Genomic DNA, 21,616 nt, shown 5'->3' with positions numbered 1-21,616 from the left:
AATAAGATCATTTTGCGTTGTACTAACCCTGTAACTCCTAGTTGTTGCCACTGGATCACTGCATAGAGAGGATGACTGTAGTGTGAAAGAAAAAGTCAGAATCCTTTTCTGTGTACATTAACATTGTTTTAATATATTGCTCTATATTCCCTGAAAGTTCTAAAGAAAATACTAAATTTTACACCTATCAGAGACATGCTTGGACAAACACTCCAAGAAAACCCATTACCTTTGAGATCATATTTTCAAACATTAAAGAAATCTGGTATTTTTATCAGATTTATAGATGAGAATGACAGAAAATTAAGTAGTTTTCAAAAGACACATCAATTTTCTCTAGTTGCTTATTTAAACCTGACCACAACAGGAGGTGCAGGTACTGGAAGATAGCGCTCATCTCAGAACAGACCATAGACTTATGTATATTACTACAAAGCGAACTAGTACATTGATGCTAAACTTTTAACGCTTTCTGTTGCTGTTTTAAAAAATAGGACTTGGAAAAGGCAAGTGTCACAGCTGCTGTGTTTTTTCTTTATATCATGCAATCAGGAAACAGAATTAATTTGAAATCTAAAACCCTATACAGGCAAGAACAGAGTAACTTGCACGTTACCCATTCATTTTGTAAAAGGCAACTCCTAGAAGCAAGAAAAATAATTGTAACTACTAGCTGTAATCATTTGCAGTGTTATAGAAGGAGAGAAAACTTTGCTTCATATAGCATAAGCAAACCTAAGTATACGTATTTTATATGCATTAAGAAATTAATATAGGAAGAGGGAACAGACCCGAGTATGGTAGGAAGGAACTGGTCTACTATATCTAAGGCTGCTATAATTTCTTTGATCGTAGTAAATTCCACTCTGTGAGGGGAGGAAAAGAAAGAGAAAACAAAGATTACATCTGTAGACCTTGTAAATAAAATTTCTGCCGTAACATTGCTCAATGTTCCCAAGCTTACAACTAGTACAGAAAGCTGTAAAAATGTTCCCTGTGGTTCATCCCAGAACCATATAACTTTCTGAAGCAAGTAAAGTGTAAAAGCTTCCCCAAACCACTTGTGTACCCTGCTTATCAGTATTACCTGTGGTTTAATACCATGCCCAACCAAAAATAGTAAACATCTTTGTGGTTTTTCTCCCTATTAAAAAAGCCCCAAAACATTTATCTAAACCCTGACAAGCATAGCACAAAAGACTTCAAAAACATTTGCCAAAACCTGCTAATAATTTGATTTTTTTTTTTCCCCCATTAGACAGCATAGGGAATCAGAGCATTTTTGGAGAGAGAAGGTCAAATCCCTAACAAAGGAAGGATGTTTGTTATCAGCATTAATCTATACCCTACAACAGCTCCTTACACCAAGCATGAATGAAAGCCTAGCAATTATACTTTGGCCGATTTCTGTTGGGTTTTGACACTTTCTACACAACCTGCATATAAGCATATGCATATGTGAGGAAAAAAAATAAAAATATATGTATACACATACAAAGCAGGAAGAAAAAAAATAAGAGTTGAAGATACGGGAAAAAGTAGCACTTTCAGAATGCAGTGCTTCGTATCGCAGTAGGCCGAAGGAGGCAGAAACATTCATATTACTGATTTAAAGAACTAAGGGAACAGGAAAATAGCACCTCAAAAGTGCACTGAGAAATGCTGTAATACAAATAATAGGTAAACAAAAATCATTTCAGCCCTGTCTCAACACAGACACCTACTGTTGCTCCGATTCCCTCAACCTGACACAACTGCTAATCCATCAGTGCCAAAACCCTCTGAAAAATTACATTCAAAAATATGTATTAATTATGTTACACACTGAACTTTCTAGAATAGTTTTTGGAAGATCACAATCATCCATGTGCCTCTCTCAAGAGTTTACTGGGTTAACATCAAGGTTTATGGTAAATTCAATCCATTTTGCACCTACATTTAAAATATCTCTGTAAATAATAGAACATGTGTCTCTATGTCGACAGAACAAAATTTAATCCAGAGAAGTGCACTTTTCGGTAGTTCCAAAAGCCTTCCCCAGGCCTCCAGGATAACATGATTTCTATCCAGCTAATTCCATTCATGGTATTCCACTGCCATGAAGAGTTTCAAACAGTCAACTTTGGCAGAATTTGGTCAATACTAGAAGTTTGTTTTTCCTGAACTCATTTATGCATATGTCAGCTAGCTAATAAACTTATCCGTAACTGTATCAGCATGTAACTCCACACAATGTATTTATAATAAACATTATAGAAAACTAACCAATAAATATAGTAGAAAACTAACCAATAAATCTCTATGCGAGTGACCAGCTTTCTTCTTTGAACTGTGAGATTCACTGTAAGCATAACTCTAAGAATAATGATTAGAAAATTAATACCACTACATAACATGATCAATTTTAAAATATAAACAAGCCAAACATGAGGATTTAAGATTTTTATCGCCTACAATAGAAAAAAAAAAACCAAAATTCTAACTACAGGATTAGAATAATAAGCCGTACTTCTATTACTGTATAAAAAGGAACTGTAAGTGCAGCTATAGCCAACCTTATCTCTGATTAACACAGACTTGGCTTAAGGCAGTGGTCACATTTCACAGGAAATGTACACCAATAAACAAACCTAAAAAGCTTAACATGACAGATTATTTTAAGCACTATATTGTGTCTGCTTATCTGTAGCGAATTCAGATAACACTGCTGTTTAAACTCAGCTTTTTAAGTTGCTTACCATGTCCGTCTCAGTGGTGCTTGTCTTTGCTTAAGGCAACACACAGAGATCTTATTGGGCATGCCAGTAAGATTGTGATGCACTCTACTATCATTTCGTAACTATACAGATTGTTTTTTAAAGTAAAGGTATACAAACCACCTGCTTTTTCTCAAGACTGAAATAGTTTTCCGTTAGATCGAGTTAAAGTTTCTATATGGAAATGAAGAATACAAATACATGCATATGCACACTTTCAATATATTCTCCAGTCTAATCTGTACAAGTTGCTTCGCTACGAAGTTTAGAAATAACAGGTAAATACTAAAGAGTGCTTACTGTGAGACAGCTTTCTGTAATACGTCACTTCATTAGATTTTCTCCCAGAAGTAGTTTATACATGCATTCTATGGAAAATGTTAGAAACATACTGCCATTCTAGGTCTGAAAGTGTGATAGTATAAACACAAACTTCTTCAAACCAGTAATTCCAAGAAGATAGTTAGTGTCATTACACCTTCAAAACAAAGCACAAAAGCAGTCTTCACTCAAAAGACATGCAAAGTGTCAACATACAGGGGCTGAGTATCTTGCAGATCTATCCTTAGAACTGTCACACTGAAGTGAAAGAAAATGGTATCAAAATTCAAGGTTTAAAAGTAACCAACCAACCAAAAACAAACAAAAACCCCCAAACCCACAGATTTTTTCTTTGTTTTCCCAAATAATTATTAAAAAGACTTAAGAGGAAATTATAAGAACACATATTCTACTAATGACAAAAGCTTATATATTAATGATTGTCATTTATTCAATCTAAAGGGCATTCTGAGGCTGGAATACTTCAATAAAAGCACAAAACAAAACAGAAATTGAAGGTAGCCTGAGAAAATTACATGATATCCTAACAGCATGCTACAGCATTATCCAGTGTAATTTGCAACATGAGAACCACTGAGAGGATTACAAGAAAGGTAATCTCTTCTTGTCTATTGATATATCTGAAAATTCCTTCTAGAGATCAAATTAACACCAAAAATTCCCTGATTTTAGATTTCTTTAATTTGTTTTTACGTTAATATAGGCCAAGTTTAGTTATGATTTCATACTGGTTTTATATTAATAGTTCAAATATATCCAATATTTATACTATATTAAGTAATAATTTAATAGTATGAATGTAATTTATAGACTATTATACCTTTTCGTGTTGCTTAAAGTATTACCACATGGAACCCATAGGTCACTTAGCAGCTTTAACCAATTTAACTATTTCTTCTTTTATTTAAACAGTTTTAATCTTCACTTTTTACCTACCAGTAAGCAACCTTCATATTGGAGAATGGAAATAGAATACGCATCACTCAGATGATTATCATCATCACAATGCTTGACTTATACCTTTAATACTTCACTAGTAACAGCTTAACAGTTTACTAACAAATACTTAGGTTGCCTAAACTAGGAATACCACAAAATATACAGAAATACCCATTTCTGAAAAAGTAAAATTTCTGTTTGTATTCCAGCCTTAACTGCAGTACTGCCATTGCAACGTAACTGAGAAAAAAGGTCTCCTGCCATAACTTTCAGCAACGTCTTTGTACCTAGCAAGGCTGATGCAAAACCTGTGCCATTTCACTTTTTATTTCTCCTCTGGGGCCATTAGAAGAGACTGGAGAAACTAATTCCCTTCCATCTTTAAGTTACCTTCAAGACAGAACACTTAAAATTTTCTCTGAGCCCTCGAACTTGCAATCACTGTTGGACTACGTTAATAATGACTTCAGGTGAAGTTCCCGATGACCAGAAAAAGGAAGATAACACCCATTTTTAAGAAGGGGAAAATGAAAGACCTAGGGAACTACAGACCAGTCACTCTCACCTCTTTCCCAGGCAGGATCATGGAGCAGATACTCCTGGAATCCATGCACGTGAAAAACAACAAGGTGCTTGGCGACAGCCAGCATGGCTTCACTAAGAGGAAATCCTGCCTGACCAATTTGGTGGCCTTCTGTGATGGAGCTACAGAACTCATGGACAGGGACAAAGCTTACATCATCTACCTGGACTTGTGCAAAGCATTCGACACTGTCCCACACGACATCCTTGTCTCTGAACTGAAGAGACATCAATTTGACAGGCGGACCTCTCAGTGGATAAAGAACTGGCTGGATGGCCGCACACAAAGAGTTGTGGTCAACAGCTCAGTATCCAGCTGGAAACCAGTAATGAGTGGTGTCCCTCAGGGATCGGTGTTGGGACCGGTCTTGTTCAACATCTTTGTCGCTGACATGGACAGTGGGATTGAGTGCGCCCTCAGCAAGTTTCCCTTTGACACCAAGCTGTGTGGTTCGGTTGATACGCTGGAGGGAAGGAATGCCATCCAGAGGGACCCTGACACGCTTGTGAGCTGGGCTGATGCCAACCTGATGAAATTTAACCAAGCCAAAATGCAAGGTCCTACACCTGGACTGTGCAATCCCAGGCACACCTACAGGTTGTGCAGAGAAGAGATTCAGAGAAGCCCTGTGGGGAAGGACTTAGGGGTGTTGGTCAATGAGAAAATGAACACAAGCCAGCTTCAGTGTGAGCTCGCAGCCCAGAAACCAACTGTATCCTGGGCTCCATCAAAGGAAGCATGACCAGCAGGTCGAAGGAGGTGATCCTGCCCCTCTAATCTGCTCTCGCAAGACACTATTTGGAGTACTGTGTGAAGTTCTGGTGTCCTCAAAATAAGAAGGACATGGAGCTGTTGGAGCATGTCCAGAGGAGGGCAGCAAGAACAGTAAGGCGGCTGGAGCACCTCCTGTATAAAGACAGGCTGAGAAAGTTGTGGTTAATCAGCCTGGAGAAGAAAAGGCTGAGTAGAGACCTCATATCAGCCTTCCAGTATCTGAAAGGGGCCTACATGGATGCTGGAGAGGGACACTTCAGCAGGGATTGTAGCACCAGGACAAGAGGCAATGGGTTTGAACTTAAACATGGGAGGTTCAGGTTAGATAGAAGGAAGAAGTTATTTACTGTGATGGTGGTGAGGCACTGGAATGGGTTGCCAAAAGAAGCGGTAAATGCTCCATCCCTGGCAGTGTTCAAAGCCAGGCTGGACAGAGCATCGGGTGACAGGGTCTAGGGCGAGGCATCCCTACCTATGGCAGGAGGTTGGAACTGGATGATCTTAAGGTCCTTTGCAACCCAAACCATTCTATGATTCTACGCATCACTGCAGCAGTTAATTACCAATTAATTACATCTTCTATTAAGAAGCATGCTTTCACCAAACCATTGCTTTGGTAAGTAGCCACAGAAAACGTTACATGAACACATCAAAGCATGCTCATTCCAGGCTACACACCACGAGATCTCTCCTCCTGGAGGTACTTGCTCTACTCCTGTGAGAGCCACTGACATCCAAAGAACTCTTAAGAATGAAATTACAAAAATTTGTAAATATATAATTTTAAAAAGCTCTAATAACTGTTAATCTTCACTGAAAGGCACAAAATAACCAAGGCAGTCAAAGAAATTCCAGGTAAATCCCCCAAAAATGAGCTCAGTCAAGGGTGAATTACTTAATCTCCACCCTAGCAAATTTTTTATGTTAACCAAGGAAAGAGCAGCTGAGCACCAGCTAAGAAGTTTATAAGTGATGTCACATAGCATATTTTATATGCTTTTTCTATAAACCATTTACTGTTTGCAAAGCAGTCAACACTACTGGATTGAAATGATTTGGTGAACGTATTTGTGTGATAAATGATCGGAATGCTTAACACTTGCAAGATGTGCATTTCAATTAATCAAAGATAACACCTGATTACAAAAACCTCTCAGTAAGTGACAATCCCCTGGGGTTTTCTGAAGTCACACAAAGAAACAGCTTGTTCCACCTTCTAAAATAAACAAATCCAAGCCTTTTATTTTAGTGGTTAGTCTCTCTCGTGGCCTACATATCCAGATCAAAGACAAGCTGATTTTTAGGCAGCTTCTAAAAACAGTTAATTGCTTACAAATGCTCAGTAAAACCATTCTTTATCATTATGGATGACCTAGAGAGATTATAAGAGAGCAGAGCCAATAAATACTTCTGTTAGCAGTTTTCAGGATACCTGGCATCATTCAGGTAAGTCTTTGTCACCAATGAATAATATATTCCCACATTCTCAAAGAAGTAAAAAATGGCATCCTACCAAACTCTTTTTCAAACTGTATACTAAGGTGCTACTACTTTTTCTTCCAGAAATATTACAGAAACCCAGCAATACTTAAAGAGCAAGAAAGGACACAATAATGAGCAGACGAGCATCAGCATCAGTTTGGAATGAAAGCCCATGTTACAGATTAGTATTCCTTATCTTTAGTAGGTGGCACTGATTCAGGATCCCCTAGTCAGTAGAAGTATTTATCAAATATAATTTTCTGTTCATGGAATTTCTGACATAGGGAAAAATGGAAAAGAGATTTTATTTTTTTCTCATTAGATTTACCTATCAAGACCAGTGTTTGACCATTAATAGCACCTACACATCTGATAGTGAGATTTCACGTGCAGTAGCAATCAGAAGACAGTTAAAAACTTAGACAGAAATCTTAATCCCCTACCATCCCAAGACAAGCCAATTAATTCTTACTAGTTGGCAATATCCAAAGCCTAAGTCATTACTATTACCCAGTTTTAAAGAAAGACATGAAACACATTAGACTGGAATAACACTGAAAGATGACACTTAAACCTCAACATTAAATATATGTTATACCAAATAACTGATTGTTGAACTACATATATTTCCAAAAACCTATTCAATTATTTTCATCAACAAAACTATACTGTAAATAAATACATGTAGTAAAGGAAAAAGCACAAGGTACTCATAGTAAAAACAGTCAATTAAAATGTGACAGATTCTTTTTAAATGTAAAGATGCTCATGTATAAAAATAACTACCTTAACACTGATAGAAATAAACACCAGATGAACTTTAACATTATGTGTGACAGAACGTTAACTCTAAACCCGCTAAAACTTGGAAGAGTAAAAAAGCATCACCCACTCCTTAAGAAAATGAAACCAAAACCAGAAACTTTTTTTTTTTAAGGCCATGATGGGAAAGTATACAGTTTGAACACAAACCAAATATGAATGTCGACTGGACCGGTGAGAATACCTGGCCCTCTCTGAATCTTCCTGAGAAAGAAGAAATGCAGAATTATTTCATTTAAGAAAAAAAAAAAGATGACAAAGTAAAAACAAGCAAGGGCAACATGCTGTTAGCACCTGTAATGCTGTGTATTATTTTGAATAAAACACTGTGACAAGTGAACCTGTTCAAGTCAGAAGAATCATGATTTTACCTTATGTGGATAGGTATGCCAACATACTACATCAGGTGATGTAAATAAGGGGGGTTAATATAGTTAATAATTAGTGTCCAGTAGTCAATCTTTCTTCTGATTACTGTATTAATGCAGGAAAAAGTACAAGATTTTTAAAATTATGACACCAAAGTAAAAATTAAAGAATTTAAAAGCATTACAAAATTACATTAGTAAGAAATCTACTATACTATTACTAGAGTCAGATTGTGAACATTTTACAAAGTCGTTTAAGCCCTAAGAGATTATCTTTCCCAGTTCCCTCACACATATTTCAGATTTTCTCCTCTATTCTAGGAACAAAGCTTCTTAAGCAAATAGATCAATTAAGTTCTATAGGTAGATCTGCTCTACAATTACAGTGAAAATAACAAACCCAACTTATGAAATTTGGGGGAGGACAACTAGCTCAGGCACCTCAATACCTTTTGTTCTGTTGAAAGATCAGAGAATGCTAATTTTGGTTCACACAAAGGAACATAATAAAGCAGGACAAAAATACAACTAATTTAAACATTAAAATGTTTCACGTGCCATAAGCTTCTCAAATTTTTAGTTACAGTACGTAAGCGTGTTATGAATAACCTTAATTTTAAACTATTCCATTTGGGCTCTAGAACTAGAAACCCTTCCTTAAATGACTCACTTCCTACAGTTTTCAACATGCAAACTATTGTAAAGACTGTAATCAAATTATCTATAAGGTTAAAAGCTCAGCCTCCAGATGACCAATGGATACCTTAAGTCTGGCTTTCATACTGCTTATGGTCCCTTGGTTATTTTCTACAATATCACTGGATACATGTTTAATATTATTTTGTGACTATTCAAGAGGCCTTGTTAATACTCTGCAAGCAGATAATTTCCCCAAAGGAGTGGGGGGAAAGAGAGGTTCATTTCAAGACGTTTTAGTCTTCCTCTCTACAGTGTCTATTTTGAGGTTTAAAATGAACATTTATGCTCTATAACCTTTCAACGCATCATAGTCAAATCACTGCCAGTTTTAAATACAGTTCGTGCCTGTGGTCTGAATGGACAAATACCTGTTAATAACATATGCAGCTTTAAAGCAGTTTGCTATTTATGTAAGATTCCTCTTAAGTGATGGTGTAACACCCCAGCTAATAACATGGTCCTAATAATGCAGAACTTTAGCTTCTGATACAATTTTCTGTAGGTAATTTACATAAGGTAAAAAGTCTCTTCCTGAAATACAATTAGAAAATAGAAAATCAGCGTTAAGTGTTTAGCATATTCAGGTTAATGGATAAAGGAAGTACTACAGTACATATTGTAAACACAGCTGCTGCTGCTAGCTATCAAGCTTGATTTCGAAGAATTTAAAGTTTAAAAAATGCACTTCATATAAAACAGAGCTTAGGTCTCCCAGTCTGGGAAAGGAGTGCTCAGAAATCTCCTGCAGATGTGCCTCTTGAGAATGCAAAAAGAAGGTGGCATTAATTTTGAAGCGAGATTGCTGACAGATGTAATCTGTCTTCCTTAGTTTGGGAACCCTTGCTCTCCAGCAAAAAAGCATTCAAATGTGCTTTGCACCAAGAGATAACATGAACCAATGTCACTCTTTATAAGTGACACGAGAACTAATATATACACAGATGTCAGCTAGACAAAGAAACAATATAAAGTCAGTACAACTTTTCTGTATATGAAATTCTAATGACAGTTTTAGGATTTCCCAACAGAAGTGCTGATTAACTCTCATGGTAGTTTTAACTACTTGACATTATGTTTAGTCTCTGCTTGTATTATTTAAATCTTCTTGATTCAAAATATCCACATCACAAACACTTCCTTATAAACATAAAAAGAGACTCATCTCCCATGTGCCTAGAAAGGAACTCTCTAAGGAAACATTGCACTAAATTAGTACAAACTGAACAGCAGCTTTCTCATACTGTAACTCAACTATCTCCACTCCTTCCTACTTTGTGGATTTAATCTAAATAAATGAACAGTCAAATACTTTTTCACTGTTCACTGAAAAAGAGGGTTAAGGGTAAAAGGATGAAAGCAATGCATGGGGTGGTGGGATTACCATTGTCGTGTCGTGTTGTCGTCGTCCCCCCCCCTTCTTTTTAAATCTTTTAGAATTACTTTTTGTAAGTCATGGAAGTTACTCAATCGTAAGTGAAAAGACCAGCATTGCCATGTTACCCAAAGAGGAAACAAATAAACGCAAGTCCACTAAGAAAAACAAGTAAAAATCCCAAACCTCACAAGTTAAGTACAACAAAAACATTTCATTTTTGAAAAGATGTTTAGTTAGATTGAAACTAATGTAATTTCATTTTCAGTATTCATGACTTCAAGCCAGTGTATGGTGAAAACAAAAAAACCCACTTGATTTTTAAGAAAAGCATCTCATTACACAGTTTGCCTTTTGCTGCCATAAGGTACATTGCATCTCCACATTCATATATAGTTTAGATATAACTTTTTCCAGTAATAAAACATTTGGAAATCACACACAGCAAAACATTAGTAAATTACTTCCTCCAACTCTCGTGTTAGTTCTCTGAGCAGCAAACCCATGCACAACAGGTGGTTTTAGCCTACCATCCATTTCTGGATATGAGCCCATTTTCTATCATATGAATGCTGAGAAAGCTACAGAATGTAAAATAAAAAAAAAAAAACATTTACAATACAGATTGGACATGAGACTGGATTCTTAAATCAAAAACTTGAAAAAACACCAAGTTAATTGCCATGGAATAGTCAGTATAATATCAGATAGCTATAGCAGATCGAAGAGTGACAGTATGGAATAATGAGAACCATGTCAAAGACTGAGGCAAAATCATGTTTCGTGAACTGCACTTGTTATTACCACAGGAAAAATAAATAAATAAAACAGTATTTACATGGATTTCAATGTTACCATGATAAATAATAAATTCTCAATTTTTTGCATCCCTGTCAAAATCTGAACCATGAAATACTCAGACTGCTGAAAATCTAGTTCCTAGGGGTTTTTTTGCTCAAGAAAAATCAAACTTTTTCTTTTTAGGAGAGATACAGAACTACAAGTGTAAATATCAGCCCTTTGTTTTCGTTGTTGTTTTTGTTGGGTTTTTTTTTTTTCCCCATAATAAAGATCCTGGCAATAGCTATTTATTGTAAGTACTTTTGGTATAATCCATATGGGAAGACAGCGACCGAAAACTGCATATCCAAAGTCACATACCCAAATTCTTGTTACTAAGTATATCATAAAAGCATTAAAAATTCTCTCTACTTTTTCCACAGTAGTTTATCCTATACATTAAGCAGTGGTCACATGAGGAAAATGTCACATTTACTATCTACCCTGTGCTGCCAGTTATCCGTATTTACATTTTGCAAAGCAACAAGCAGCAAAGAAACTGCCTTAAGTAATTTTTCTTATAAAAGCACAGGAGTCACCAGCTGACTCAGCCACAAATATTGTCATTCAAATCCAGACAATATTAAACTTCAAATTAGAAGTTGAAAAATGTTCCTCTCTGTGAAGAATTACTTATGCAAGCCTAAGTTCTGACACTGTTATGTTCTCTCTTCTGCGCATTTCAATCAAATAAGAATAGGAAAGCCCCAGCCCTTTAAATATCTAAAGATAAACATTTAGATGAATCTTTGTTCAATTTTAATTGCTAGCATCGAACTTACTAAAGGTAAAACCTCCAAACATTTGATTGTGCCTGTAAAGCTAGAATTTAAAAATCACATGAAAAATGTTTTATTCTTCATATGAAAGAAAAGCACCAAAAGCCTATTTCATACAGCATGTTTTTTCTACAATGTGAGTGAAACTACTAAGAAAGTTGAAAAAAAAATCAATGGTCATATGAAGGTTTTGTGAAGTGCTATCCACAAGTAAATACAAAGCAAATCATCCTTTCAAATATATAACCCAAGGGCGAAGAGGAAGGAATGGGGCAGGAGAGAGCAGCTAACAGTTGCCTGATGCTGAAAATACCCAGCATGCAGCCGAACTGCACCAAAAGACAAAACCTGATGCAAGTTGCATTTAGAGTTGTACTAAAGGTTTGCAACAATTTCTGGTGATTTACATTACCTCTTTTTGCTGCCGCTCCAGCTCTCTCATACGTATATCTCTTGCTTCTGCTCGAGCTGCCCGTTTGGCTGCAAGCCTGGCTTCTGCCTACAAGTAAATTAGAAATACTAAAAGTTAAAGACAGGTTTTTTTGCATAATGGTTTGAATACTCTACTTAATAATCTCTTCATAAAACCACATTAGGATTACTATTTATATATATTTTGATGTTAGAAAGAAGTCAGTTCTCAATGAAATTCAGAAAAAAAACCCCTCAGAACTCCTAACACCCAAAACATTTAATTTTATACAACTTCTTAAAACTGTAAATTTCAATTAGTTTCAAATAGGTTTTTGCTTTTGGTTAAGGATACTTCTTTCCTGATTTTGTCACTATCACAGCATAGATTTATGTAAAACATGAGAAACCTATAAAATGTGTGACAATTGCAAGTAACTGCCTTCTACTGTGCTTCAGGAAAAAGGAAGGGATATTTAACACAGTTCTACTTTACATGGTGATTAAACTACAGGTACAAAAAATTCAAATGACAAGAAAGAATGCAAACACATTGCATCTTGATTACTTAAAACAGTTTCCTTTAACTTCAAATGACTCTCATTAAGACATTTTCTATATTGTGCACACATAGATGAAATTATTCCAAGTCTGTGTCAGCACTCTTTACTGCCATGATGCAATCCTTTCTCCAAGCAGCATAAAGCTACTTTTCTTCCTACCTGATGAAAGCACACAAGAAGAGTAAGGGAATTCCCATGCAACAGGAAGTCCTTTCTCACTTGCAGCCCTACTCTGTAAATTGACTGTAATCACAAGTTCTTTGGCATATAAACTTCCACAAAGGAATTTATGTGGCACAGAAAGAGAAAGGACTCAACCAGCTGATATGTCTAGGTTTAGCTGTCTGTAGCTCAGCAGATATGCACATCTAGCCTTTAGACTTTGGCAAAGCTTTAACATCTATGAACACTTATGTTTAATCAAGACAGAAAGTTCATTTGTTTACTGATCCATACTAAAAATCAATTCACATTTCACCACTCTCCACAGTCCTACAGCCAGTGACCTAACTTTTACATTCCTATAGTAGAAGCAGAAACTCCATTTTTTTCCAATTTACTAAAACCTTGATAAAATACAGGGGAATTCTACAAAAAAAAAAAATCACCACCAAAATCAAACCATCTCATCTTTTCAGAGAAATTTTTTAGTCAAAAATGGTTTGGCATTAATATTATTGGCATTAATCTGAGCAACCATACTTCTCAAAAAAGTACACAATTTTAAAAAGATAAAGAAGCCAGCAAGTTAACTGAAAGCACAGCTCTTGGGCTTCGTTCACCAAACCTTAGAGCAAGAGACAAACTGTATACCATTTGATAGGCCCTCATACCCAATAACTCTTTATTCTCAGCAGAACTGTTAGAAAGCAGACCTTGTTATTTATAGAGCACTCAAAAATCTTGGTAACTACTGTCATTCTAATTCCATTGGCCTTTGAATTGAAAAGCATTCCAAATACAACCCTTATTCCTTGCTATTAGGAGTTTGGGAGTCAGTTCAGATTGCTTTCTAATGCTTAACTTGCATTACACAAATTTCAGTTCTAGAAAACTACCAACAGACTACTACGGTCCTGATTTCAGTTTCACGAGACAATCTCTATTTGTTATTTGGAAAGGCAGAACTTTCCACAGGACAGGAGAAACTATCTTCTGTACCAGCTGGCTTATATTCTTTTGTCCATCTAAGAAAGCTAACGGCTTCAGAATACCTCACTTGAGACACATGTAACATGGAAAGTACACTGCTTCCAGAAAAAGGATGGACAGATCCCTGTCCCTGGATAAGTACACCACCTTTACTTTTCCTGGGGTTCAGAAAGCACAGGGAATTCAATGCCAGGAAGGATAACACACAACAGAATACAAAGTGTGTCCTAAAGAAAGAGGTCTGGTAATTCAGAAGCTCTTGGAATAATGCAGTAATTTGCTCTGATACGGATGTGCTTTGTTTAGCGCAGAGGCACTGCAGGACAGCTTGTCTCAATGCAAACTCCCACAGCAAGAAAAACTTATGAAATAACTCTCCATGAACAGTGCCAGTCCTATAAGAAGTGAAGAAGGGAAAGATGGAGAAAATGAAAAAAATCCCACAAAGAGGAAGTACTTTAACCAAACCCTTCACATCCTACAACAGAGCCCTTATTTTCCATTAAATATTTTCATGACATATCAATCAGTGTAAAAAAAATAGTTCACAGAACCAAATTTACTGGATCAGTACCAAAGAATTTTTTACACAGTTTCCTAGAACACAGGTATTTCTTGGTACCAAAAGGAAGATATTAGATGATTTTTTTTTCACATGTCCCATAGAATAAGGAAATCTCAATTTTTTCAAATTAGAGCAGTGAGAAAGAATCAGATTAGTGCTTTCTGAAATCTGAACATTTGAAGGAAAAAACCTGAAGCTTCATACACTACACTGGGAGTCTTTGCTCGTAGTACAAACTCCGACAATTCCTAGTGCCATTTTGCGATCGCTCTGAATACCAGAGCACTTCTATGCAGTTCTTCCATGCAGATGATCCTGAGAGCCAGTCTTACATGTTCAGCATATTCCGTTCACCTTCTCTTAATACCTAGAACATCTTTTAGGAATGTTTTCCTCAGAAGACATCTGACTTCTGGATTACAGGACTCAGTTCAACTGTTGTAAGCAACATCTGCTAAAAAGGTAATTTCAGAAAAGGAAGCTGAAGAACAAAACATGCTTTGACAATAAAAAGATAAGCAACCATGTTGCAGAGATAATGGCCCCAGAACAGCAAAGTCCATCTACTCTATATATTCAGGCACTGACAAATGGCATGCCTTATGTCAGCAGGGTAACTCGAAATTTCCCCAGCCTCAAATGATAAGGTATATGCACAGCAGAGTAAAATCAGATGTTAAAGACAGAGCTTAGTTTTCTTAGCTAGCCTCCACTGTTAGAGCCCAAGAAATGCACTCTGTTCCTTTAAACTAAAAGTCATCTTTAGAGTAAGTTAGCTAATATGATGAATTGCAGCTACTAATTCAATGACAACAGCTGCTGTCTGACAATGGATCTGAGGGCCAGCTTCTCCTACACAGACTGAGGGATTAGCAACCTGACAGCAGTACATATTGTGATAATACCATATTCATAATGAAATACAACTACACACTCTATTTTAAAACTGGGTAACGATTTTACAACTCTTAAAGTGCAGCCTAGGTATGGCAGCAGAAAAGAAGCACTGGTGCTATGCAAAGCCTCAAAAACGTGTATACAAAGGTAACAAACCATTTAATTCTGAAATATGTTGAGTTCTCTTCTCCCTAACAAGCCATGAAACGTGACCCTCAAAACACAGAAAAATGCCAGAATATTAGAAAGGGAAAAAATAACTCCAATAAGAAAATCAGAAGGAATATTTAGAACAATTCAGATAGGTTTTAATAATTATTAATAGACATAAAGCAGTTAAAGACAATATGAAATGCCTAACCCTTAAATGGTATGCCAATTAGTGTAAATCTTTTAGTTATTTTAATCAGATTAACACCAGAATGCTGAATGAGCTTTATGAACTTTTTAGCAAGCTGTCTACCAATTCATTTTTGACAGAAAAAGAGGGAAGACTTAATATACATTAATCCCTGGAACTATTCAACTCTTTCCTCTGAAAGATAACACCTCTAGCTGTGAGACCTCATATTAGTTTAACTTAGCATTGGGGGGGGAAGGGGGGCAGAACCTTCACAGAATCAGTGAGATTGGAAAAGACCTTTAAGATCATCAAGTCCAACCATTTTCCAGCACTGCTAAGGCCACCACTAACCCATGTCACTGACGGCCTCATCCACAGTGTGTGAACACTTCCCGGGACAGTGATTCTACCACTGCCCTGGGAAGCCTGTTTCAATGCCTGAGCACTCTCTTCTGTGAAGAAATTTTTCCTGATATCCAATCTAAATCTCCCTTGGCACAGTTTTGTTCACTTTTGTTTAATTTACACTTATGCTCGAATTTTAATTGATGGGGTTAGCTATGTAAGAGAACAAAGCCACAAAGTAGTTTTAGGTAAGATAATACTTATGACACCTTGCTATTGAGATCTTTATAAAATCACAGAATAGTTCGGTTTGGAAAGAACTTAACATCATCAAGTTCCAAACCCCCTGCCATGGCCAGGGACACCTCACACTAAACCATAACACCCAAGGCCTCATCCAACCAACCTGGCCTTGAACACTGCCAGGGATGAAGCATTCACAACCTCCCTGGGCATTCCGGTGCCTCACCACCCTAACAGGAAAGAATTTCCTCTTTATATCCAATCTAAACTTCCCCTGTTTAAATTTGAACCCATTGCCCCTTGCCCTATCACTACAGTCCCTAATGAAGAGTCCCTCCCCAGCATCCCTATAGGCCCCCTTCAGATACTGGAAGGCTGCTATGAGGTCTCCATGCAGCCTTCTCTTCTCCAGGCTGAACAGCCCCAACTTTCTCAGCCTATCTTCATATGGGAGGTGCTCCAGTCCCCTGATCATTCTCACGGCCCTCCTCTGGACTTGTTCAAACAGTTCCATGTCCTTTTTATGTTGAGGACACCAGACTGCACACAGTACTCCAGGTGAGGTCTCACAAGATCAGAGTAAAGCGGCAGGATCACCTCCTTCGACCTGCTGGTCATGCTCCTTTTGATGCAGCCCAGGATACGGTTGGCTTTCTGGGCTGCAAGCGCACACTGCTGGCTCATGTTCTTTCTGGGCTAAGTTGCAAGCTGATGTTATTATACTGGTACCATGCGGAGAATACTCAGAAGAAATTAAAAGGCAAATTCCTCTCCTTTGTTAAGTATTCTCCCAAAAAAATACGAGATAGAACTTGAGTGTGACAAGCCATGACCCTAAGCCCCACACAGAACATACCTGGCAGGGCAAGAACTTCCACCAGGCTTGGAGAGAACACAGCTTTCTGGAAAGTTACCAACTAAATGAAAATACTTTATTTTTGCTGACAGACCATTTCCTATGCCTACAGCCTACAATGGCTGCAGCTGAAAACATTTTTCAAAGATCTATCACATACACACTTTATGAACACAAGTATATGTACTATATACACACTTATATATAGACAACAGTTTACATTACAAGGCCAATTAGAATCTGCATTTTGAACTCATTTATGCCACGTACGAGCGGCTTTGTAGATGTCTAGCTTAAAGCTCCTGTATCCACTTGTATACAAACAGTGCTAAGGCTTCTGTTTCCAAGTGGCAGCACTTCCAGAAAAACCTGAACTCCAAATAGACATCTGTAAGATTCTAAATTCCATCTGCCTCCTTCCTATATCCGGTTGGACAAAATTCCCCTTTATATCAACTTCTTGATAATTGCATTCCAGCTCCATTTTTCAGGTGGTGATGCTGTTAAGAAAGTTCTGGTATGGTATACATACTAGGCTTATTACAACAGAAATGTGACTTTTCACATTTGAAATAGAATGCATTACAGATATCTTTTAATAATGACTACTGCTCATCCAACACTAATACATTATATTCACCACATACTGCACACTGCAATAGGGTAAATTTGGATTTTTTCTTTCTTTTTTAGTTTTAGACCTGAGATAGCAAATGGATTATTCATTTATCTTTAGCTAAGATATATAATCACACGTAGAAATATCTGCTGTTTAAAAGTGATCTTGTTAATTTGCACTTACCATAAAACTAATCTAATTGTATAAACATTTCAGTAATCATCTTATTAAAAATACTCTTAGTTTATATTAATTGGCATATTTCTGGCTAATTACACTTCTTAATGCTCATGTTAAAAAGTATTTTTTCTGGATAATGAGACTGCTTTCATCTGAATTTAAGAAATTGGAAATTAACCAACCTCTCTGGCAATGTTACTCAGAGCTTCATCTTCTGCAGAAAACCTGTCTTTCACAGGAGTTCTCTTCCGTCCTGATCCAGGAGTTCCCATTTTTATTCTCTGGTTCTGTATTTGCAAAAACAGACAGGAAAAAGATCAGTTTTCAGATACAGAATTAAAAACAAACAATTCACACCACAAAATGTAATAAACTTTACCATTCTTTAGCTATGTAATACCTGAGAAACCTACATGACATTGGCATAAAGTTATCCAGCAGCCTTGGGGCAGCTTTACAGAACACCACTGCATCCCACAAGGTACACACTCAGCATTTTTCTGCTAAACAGAACCCATCAGTTTACCTGCAGGTTCAAAGTTATGCACAGCTGTCAACTGCACCTTGATCAGTGATAATACCTATATACACTGCTGCTTTTCACAACTCCTAAAAAAAAAAAGTAACCATTTAAATTTATGCCTGTGAAGAAAACCTAAAGGCAACAACAGGTTCAAGAACTAAACTTACAAGATCAGTCACTACAGCTCTGAAAACCAGAATAGAGATTCAGCAGACAAACTTCAAACCATCCAAGCAGGTAGCTGTGGCTTACAGCAATTGTAATGCAGCTGTTCTCATTCACCTGCAACTGAATGAGATCTGCAGTCTTCTACTGACGTAGAAGATTTACTACAGTAGAAGTAAAGATGTTTCTAGACAAACATTCTTTTGCCTACCAAGATTTGTAATCTTGGAAATAGGAGAAACATGCTAGTATCATATACCCACTGTAATACATAAAATGTCCTCTTACTCTTCTTCCAGAAACCTCTGTTATTAATTGCAAGGGTATAAAATTCACCACCAAAGCAAAACATTGTGCATACAGCCACAGACAGCAGCATATTACTCAAATAATCTAAATTTGTGTTTTCAAATACCCTAAAGAAGCCCGACTTCCAGACATCCAGTTCCTTCCAAAAGTCAGATCAGAATTTGGTGGTAGCCCAGCTATTTGATATAAACAAGATAAGTATCCCACATAAGGCTTGGGAATATATCTTATTTTGAAGATTTTCTTCACAAAAATAAGAGGTCTAAAAGGGAACTATCCGCTGCCCTTTAAAATTAACTAGTGCAAGAACGACCTTTCATACTAGGTCTAATCATCAAATGTTCACTAATTCCTTACAGTTTAATCAGGGAGAGGAAGTGTGTGTGGGGGGGAGAAACATGATGGGTATTTTTGTGCAAGCAAAGCTTTATTATTTTTTTACACAGCAATCACAAAGCCAAAATATATTGGGGTACTTTCTGGCACACGAAGATACCAAGTAGCACCATGGCTTTTTTTGTATTTTAACTTCCATACTTCTTCTCCCTTTATAATTTTATGTCACTAGTCCTTCAAATTCTGCAGGTATTTTACTGTTCTTAATGTGCTCAGACAAGAAGAAACAGGTATTTGATGATGAGACAAATTGCAACAAAGACTTGAAACTAGATGCGTCCCCCTTCTTCTTAAAAGCTCCTGCATAGCAAAGATACAACAATTATGCAATAATCTTATTCATTTCCAAGTTGCTATTCTGAGACCAAAGCTGAACATACTCAGTATTGCAGGTGCACAACTCCTTCATTGTGTAAAAACCATAAAGATGACCTTACAGTGTTTGTGGATCAGTAGCAGAAGAATAAAACCACAGTATCTGAAAGCAACACAGATGCACTTTTATCATCCATTAATGAACACACTCCTGATGGGGAAGAGTGGACATAAGTACCTCCACTGGATTTCATCCATTCCTCCACAGGCTGCTCATTCATTTTGCAGTGCAGAGTGTTTGGATAAAATAGAGACATTTGGACCAACACACAGGACTCACCAGCCAGGGAGTGTTTCTGCCATCTGCTTGCAGCTAATGGTTCAATTTATTTGTTACTCCCCCACAACATGAGTTTCTTTTGCTACTGTTGTTTTTCCTTTATTCTGGTGTTAGCAGCACACTTTCAGGAAGAAACACAAGATTCAGGCCCCACTCTTATCAGTGGTTGGGATGGGTCTTGGAAGTAGGACAGCAGAGCTCAAAACCAGGGTGAAGAGAGACTCTGAGATAAGGCCCAAGACAAGTATTCCCACTCTTAATCCATTTGGCAAAAGTCTCTCTGTTTAGTCTCAAAAACAAGCAAGCAAACTTATCTTTTGTACTCAGACTGACTTATACATACATACATATATATATATATATATATGCAGAAAGCAGTTTGGAGACCTCTAAGCCAAACTCAAGACCCAAGTCAGTAATTGCTAGGAATTTTTCAAAACTCCAGTAACAATGGTACCATTCCACTCAGGCTGTGATCAAGGGAAGGAGTGTTCCAGGGCTGTCAGGGGATGACTGATTACCCCTTCTCTTTCTTTCCACCTTAGCCAGACAACAGAAGCCCCTGGTACAATCAGTGCTTCCCTCCTTAGCCTCATAAAAGCTCCTGATATGGTTAAGGAACACTTCAGCACCCAATATATTACACAAAGGCCAAGGCCTGTCAGAAATTCCTGAGACCCTGAAGCAGCCCAGAGGATGGGGGAGGATGCACCACCACAATCCATCCCATCCTTGACACCAGCTGAACCTATGCTCCATCAGGAATTTAGAAAGCAAGGGGGTCCAATCTGAATCTCATGAGTCAACACGTGTCTCCCTTACCCTTTGTGCCTTTGGTCTCTGTTCAGTTGTCTTTAGCTGAATTTTACCTCGATTTTGGTTTGTATGCTTCATCCATGTAATAAGCAATAGAGTGAACCCTGCCATCATATCCTGCTAAGTTGTGCCTTTATAAATCATACTGAAACAGCTCTTGCTAATACCTTTGAGGGTTATTCTTTGAGTAACCACTCATTTCACAACACCTTTCTAAACTATAAAAGATGATAAAAGCAAAGTATGTTACAATCTTCAGCATTTACAGTTCAGAATTCCTGAGTCACACCTATGACATGTTTATTTCTTACTGTAGGCTGGGTCACATATTGTATTACATGACTGATTAAGTGACATCCTGTTGTATTTCATTCCAAACAAGTGTATGAAGTCACCAAACAAACCAGAAAACCAGGGAGGAAATCCCTTAAGTTCCCTCTCATTTGTCTTCACTTCAGGCATACGTAAGTTTTATCTCTCCCCCAACTCTCTGGTGTCTACTCTTCTTCCTATTAACTTCTAACTAAATGTTCTCTTTGTTTCTTTCTCACTGTCTAGGAAGAAAGTGTGACCCATCTCACACAAAACAGAAGCTTCACTACAATTTAAGGTCCTATCACTCACCACCTTCAATGGCACCACCTGTTCTGATGCCTGGGTCTGTGCCAGTGTGTTTGGCATCACATACATCCAAGGCATTCAGATACTACAGTGTGAGCAGGTTATAAATAGACAGACTGAAACTTCCCTTTTCTCTTTCAAGTAAAATCAAAAGGTAATTGAAATTCACCCACGAACAAGCAATCCCTGTATATTTGATCC

General features: G+C 37.2%; 1 protein-coding gene across 17 annotated transcripts in view; it reads right to left on the bottom strand.

Annotated features, from left to right (window-relative positions):
• The window catches only part of LRRFIP2 (LRR binding FLII interacting protein 2), a 53,262-nt gene that overhangs the window by 25,468 nt on the left and 6,178 nt on the right, over nucleotides 1-21,616 (bottom strand). For 9 of the 17 annotated variants that reach the window (XM_061374924.1, XM_061374918.1, XM_061374920.1 and 6 more), the window contains exons 2-10: nucleotides 18,113-18,217; nucleotides 12,169-12,255; nucleotides 10,668-10,718; nucleotides 7,849-7,902; nucleotides 6,073-6,138; nucleotides 3,294-3,335; nucleotides 2,290-2,355; nucleotides 792-866; nucleotides 28-75 (exon numbers count right to left, since the gene is read on the bottom strand). In XM_061374924.1, coding sequence (XP_061230908.1) covers nucleotides 28-75; nucleotides 792-866; nucleotides 2,290-2,355; nucleotides 3,294-3,335; nucleotides 6,073-6,138; nucleotides 7,849-7,902; nucleotides 10,668-10,718; nucleotides 12,169-12,255; nucleotides 18,113-18,202 — 579 coding nt within the window. In that variant the 5' untranslated portion in view covers nucleotides 18,203-18,217. The remainder of the gene's footprint in view (nucleotides 1-27; nucleotides 76-791; nucleotides 867-2,289; nucleotides 2,356-3,293; nucleotides 3,336-6,072; nucleotides 6,139-7,848; nucleotides 7,903-10,667; nucleotides 10,719-12,168; nucleotides 12,256-18,112; nucleotides 18,218-21,616) is intronic. The other 8 variants (XM_061374929.1, XM_061374931.1, XM_061374933.1 and 5 more) reach the window with 3 other exon arrangements.

The sequence above is a fragment of the Neopsephotus bourkii genome, unplaced genomic scaffold, assembly GCF_033783945.1.
Source record: "Neopsephotus bourkii isolate Nb327-2 ecotype Australia unplaced genomic scaffold, CSIRO-AGI_Nbou_v1 NB_1655, whole genome shotgun sequence".
In the NCBI taxonomy this organism is placed as follows: domain Eukaryota; kingdom Metazoa; phylum Chordata; class Aves; order Psittaciformes; family Psittacidae; genus Neopsephotus; species Neopsephotus bourkii.
The sequence above is the reverse complement of the archived record's forward strand: the minus strand, read 5'-3'. Positions and strand labels throughout refer to the sequence as shown.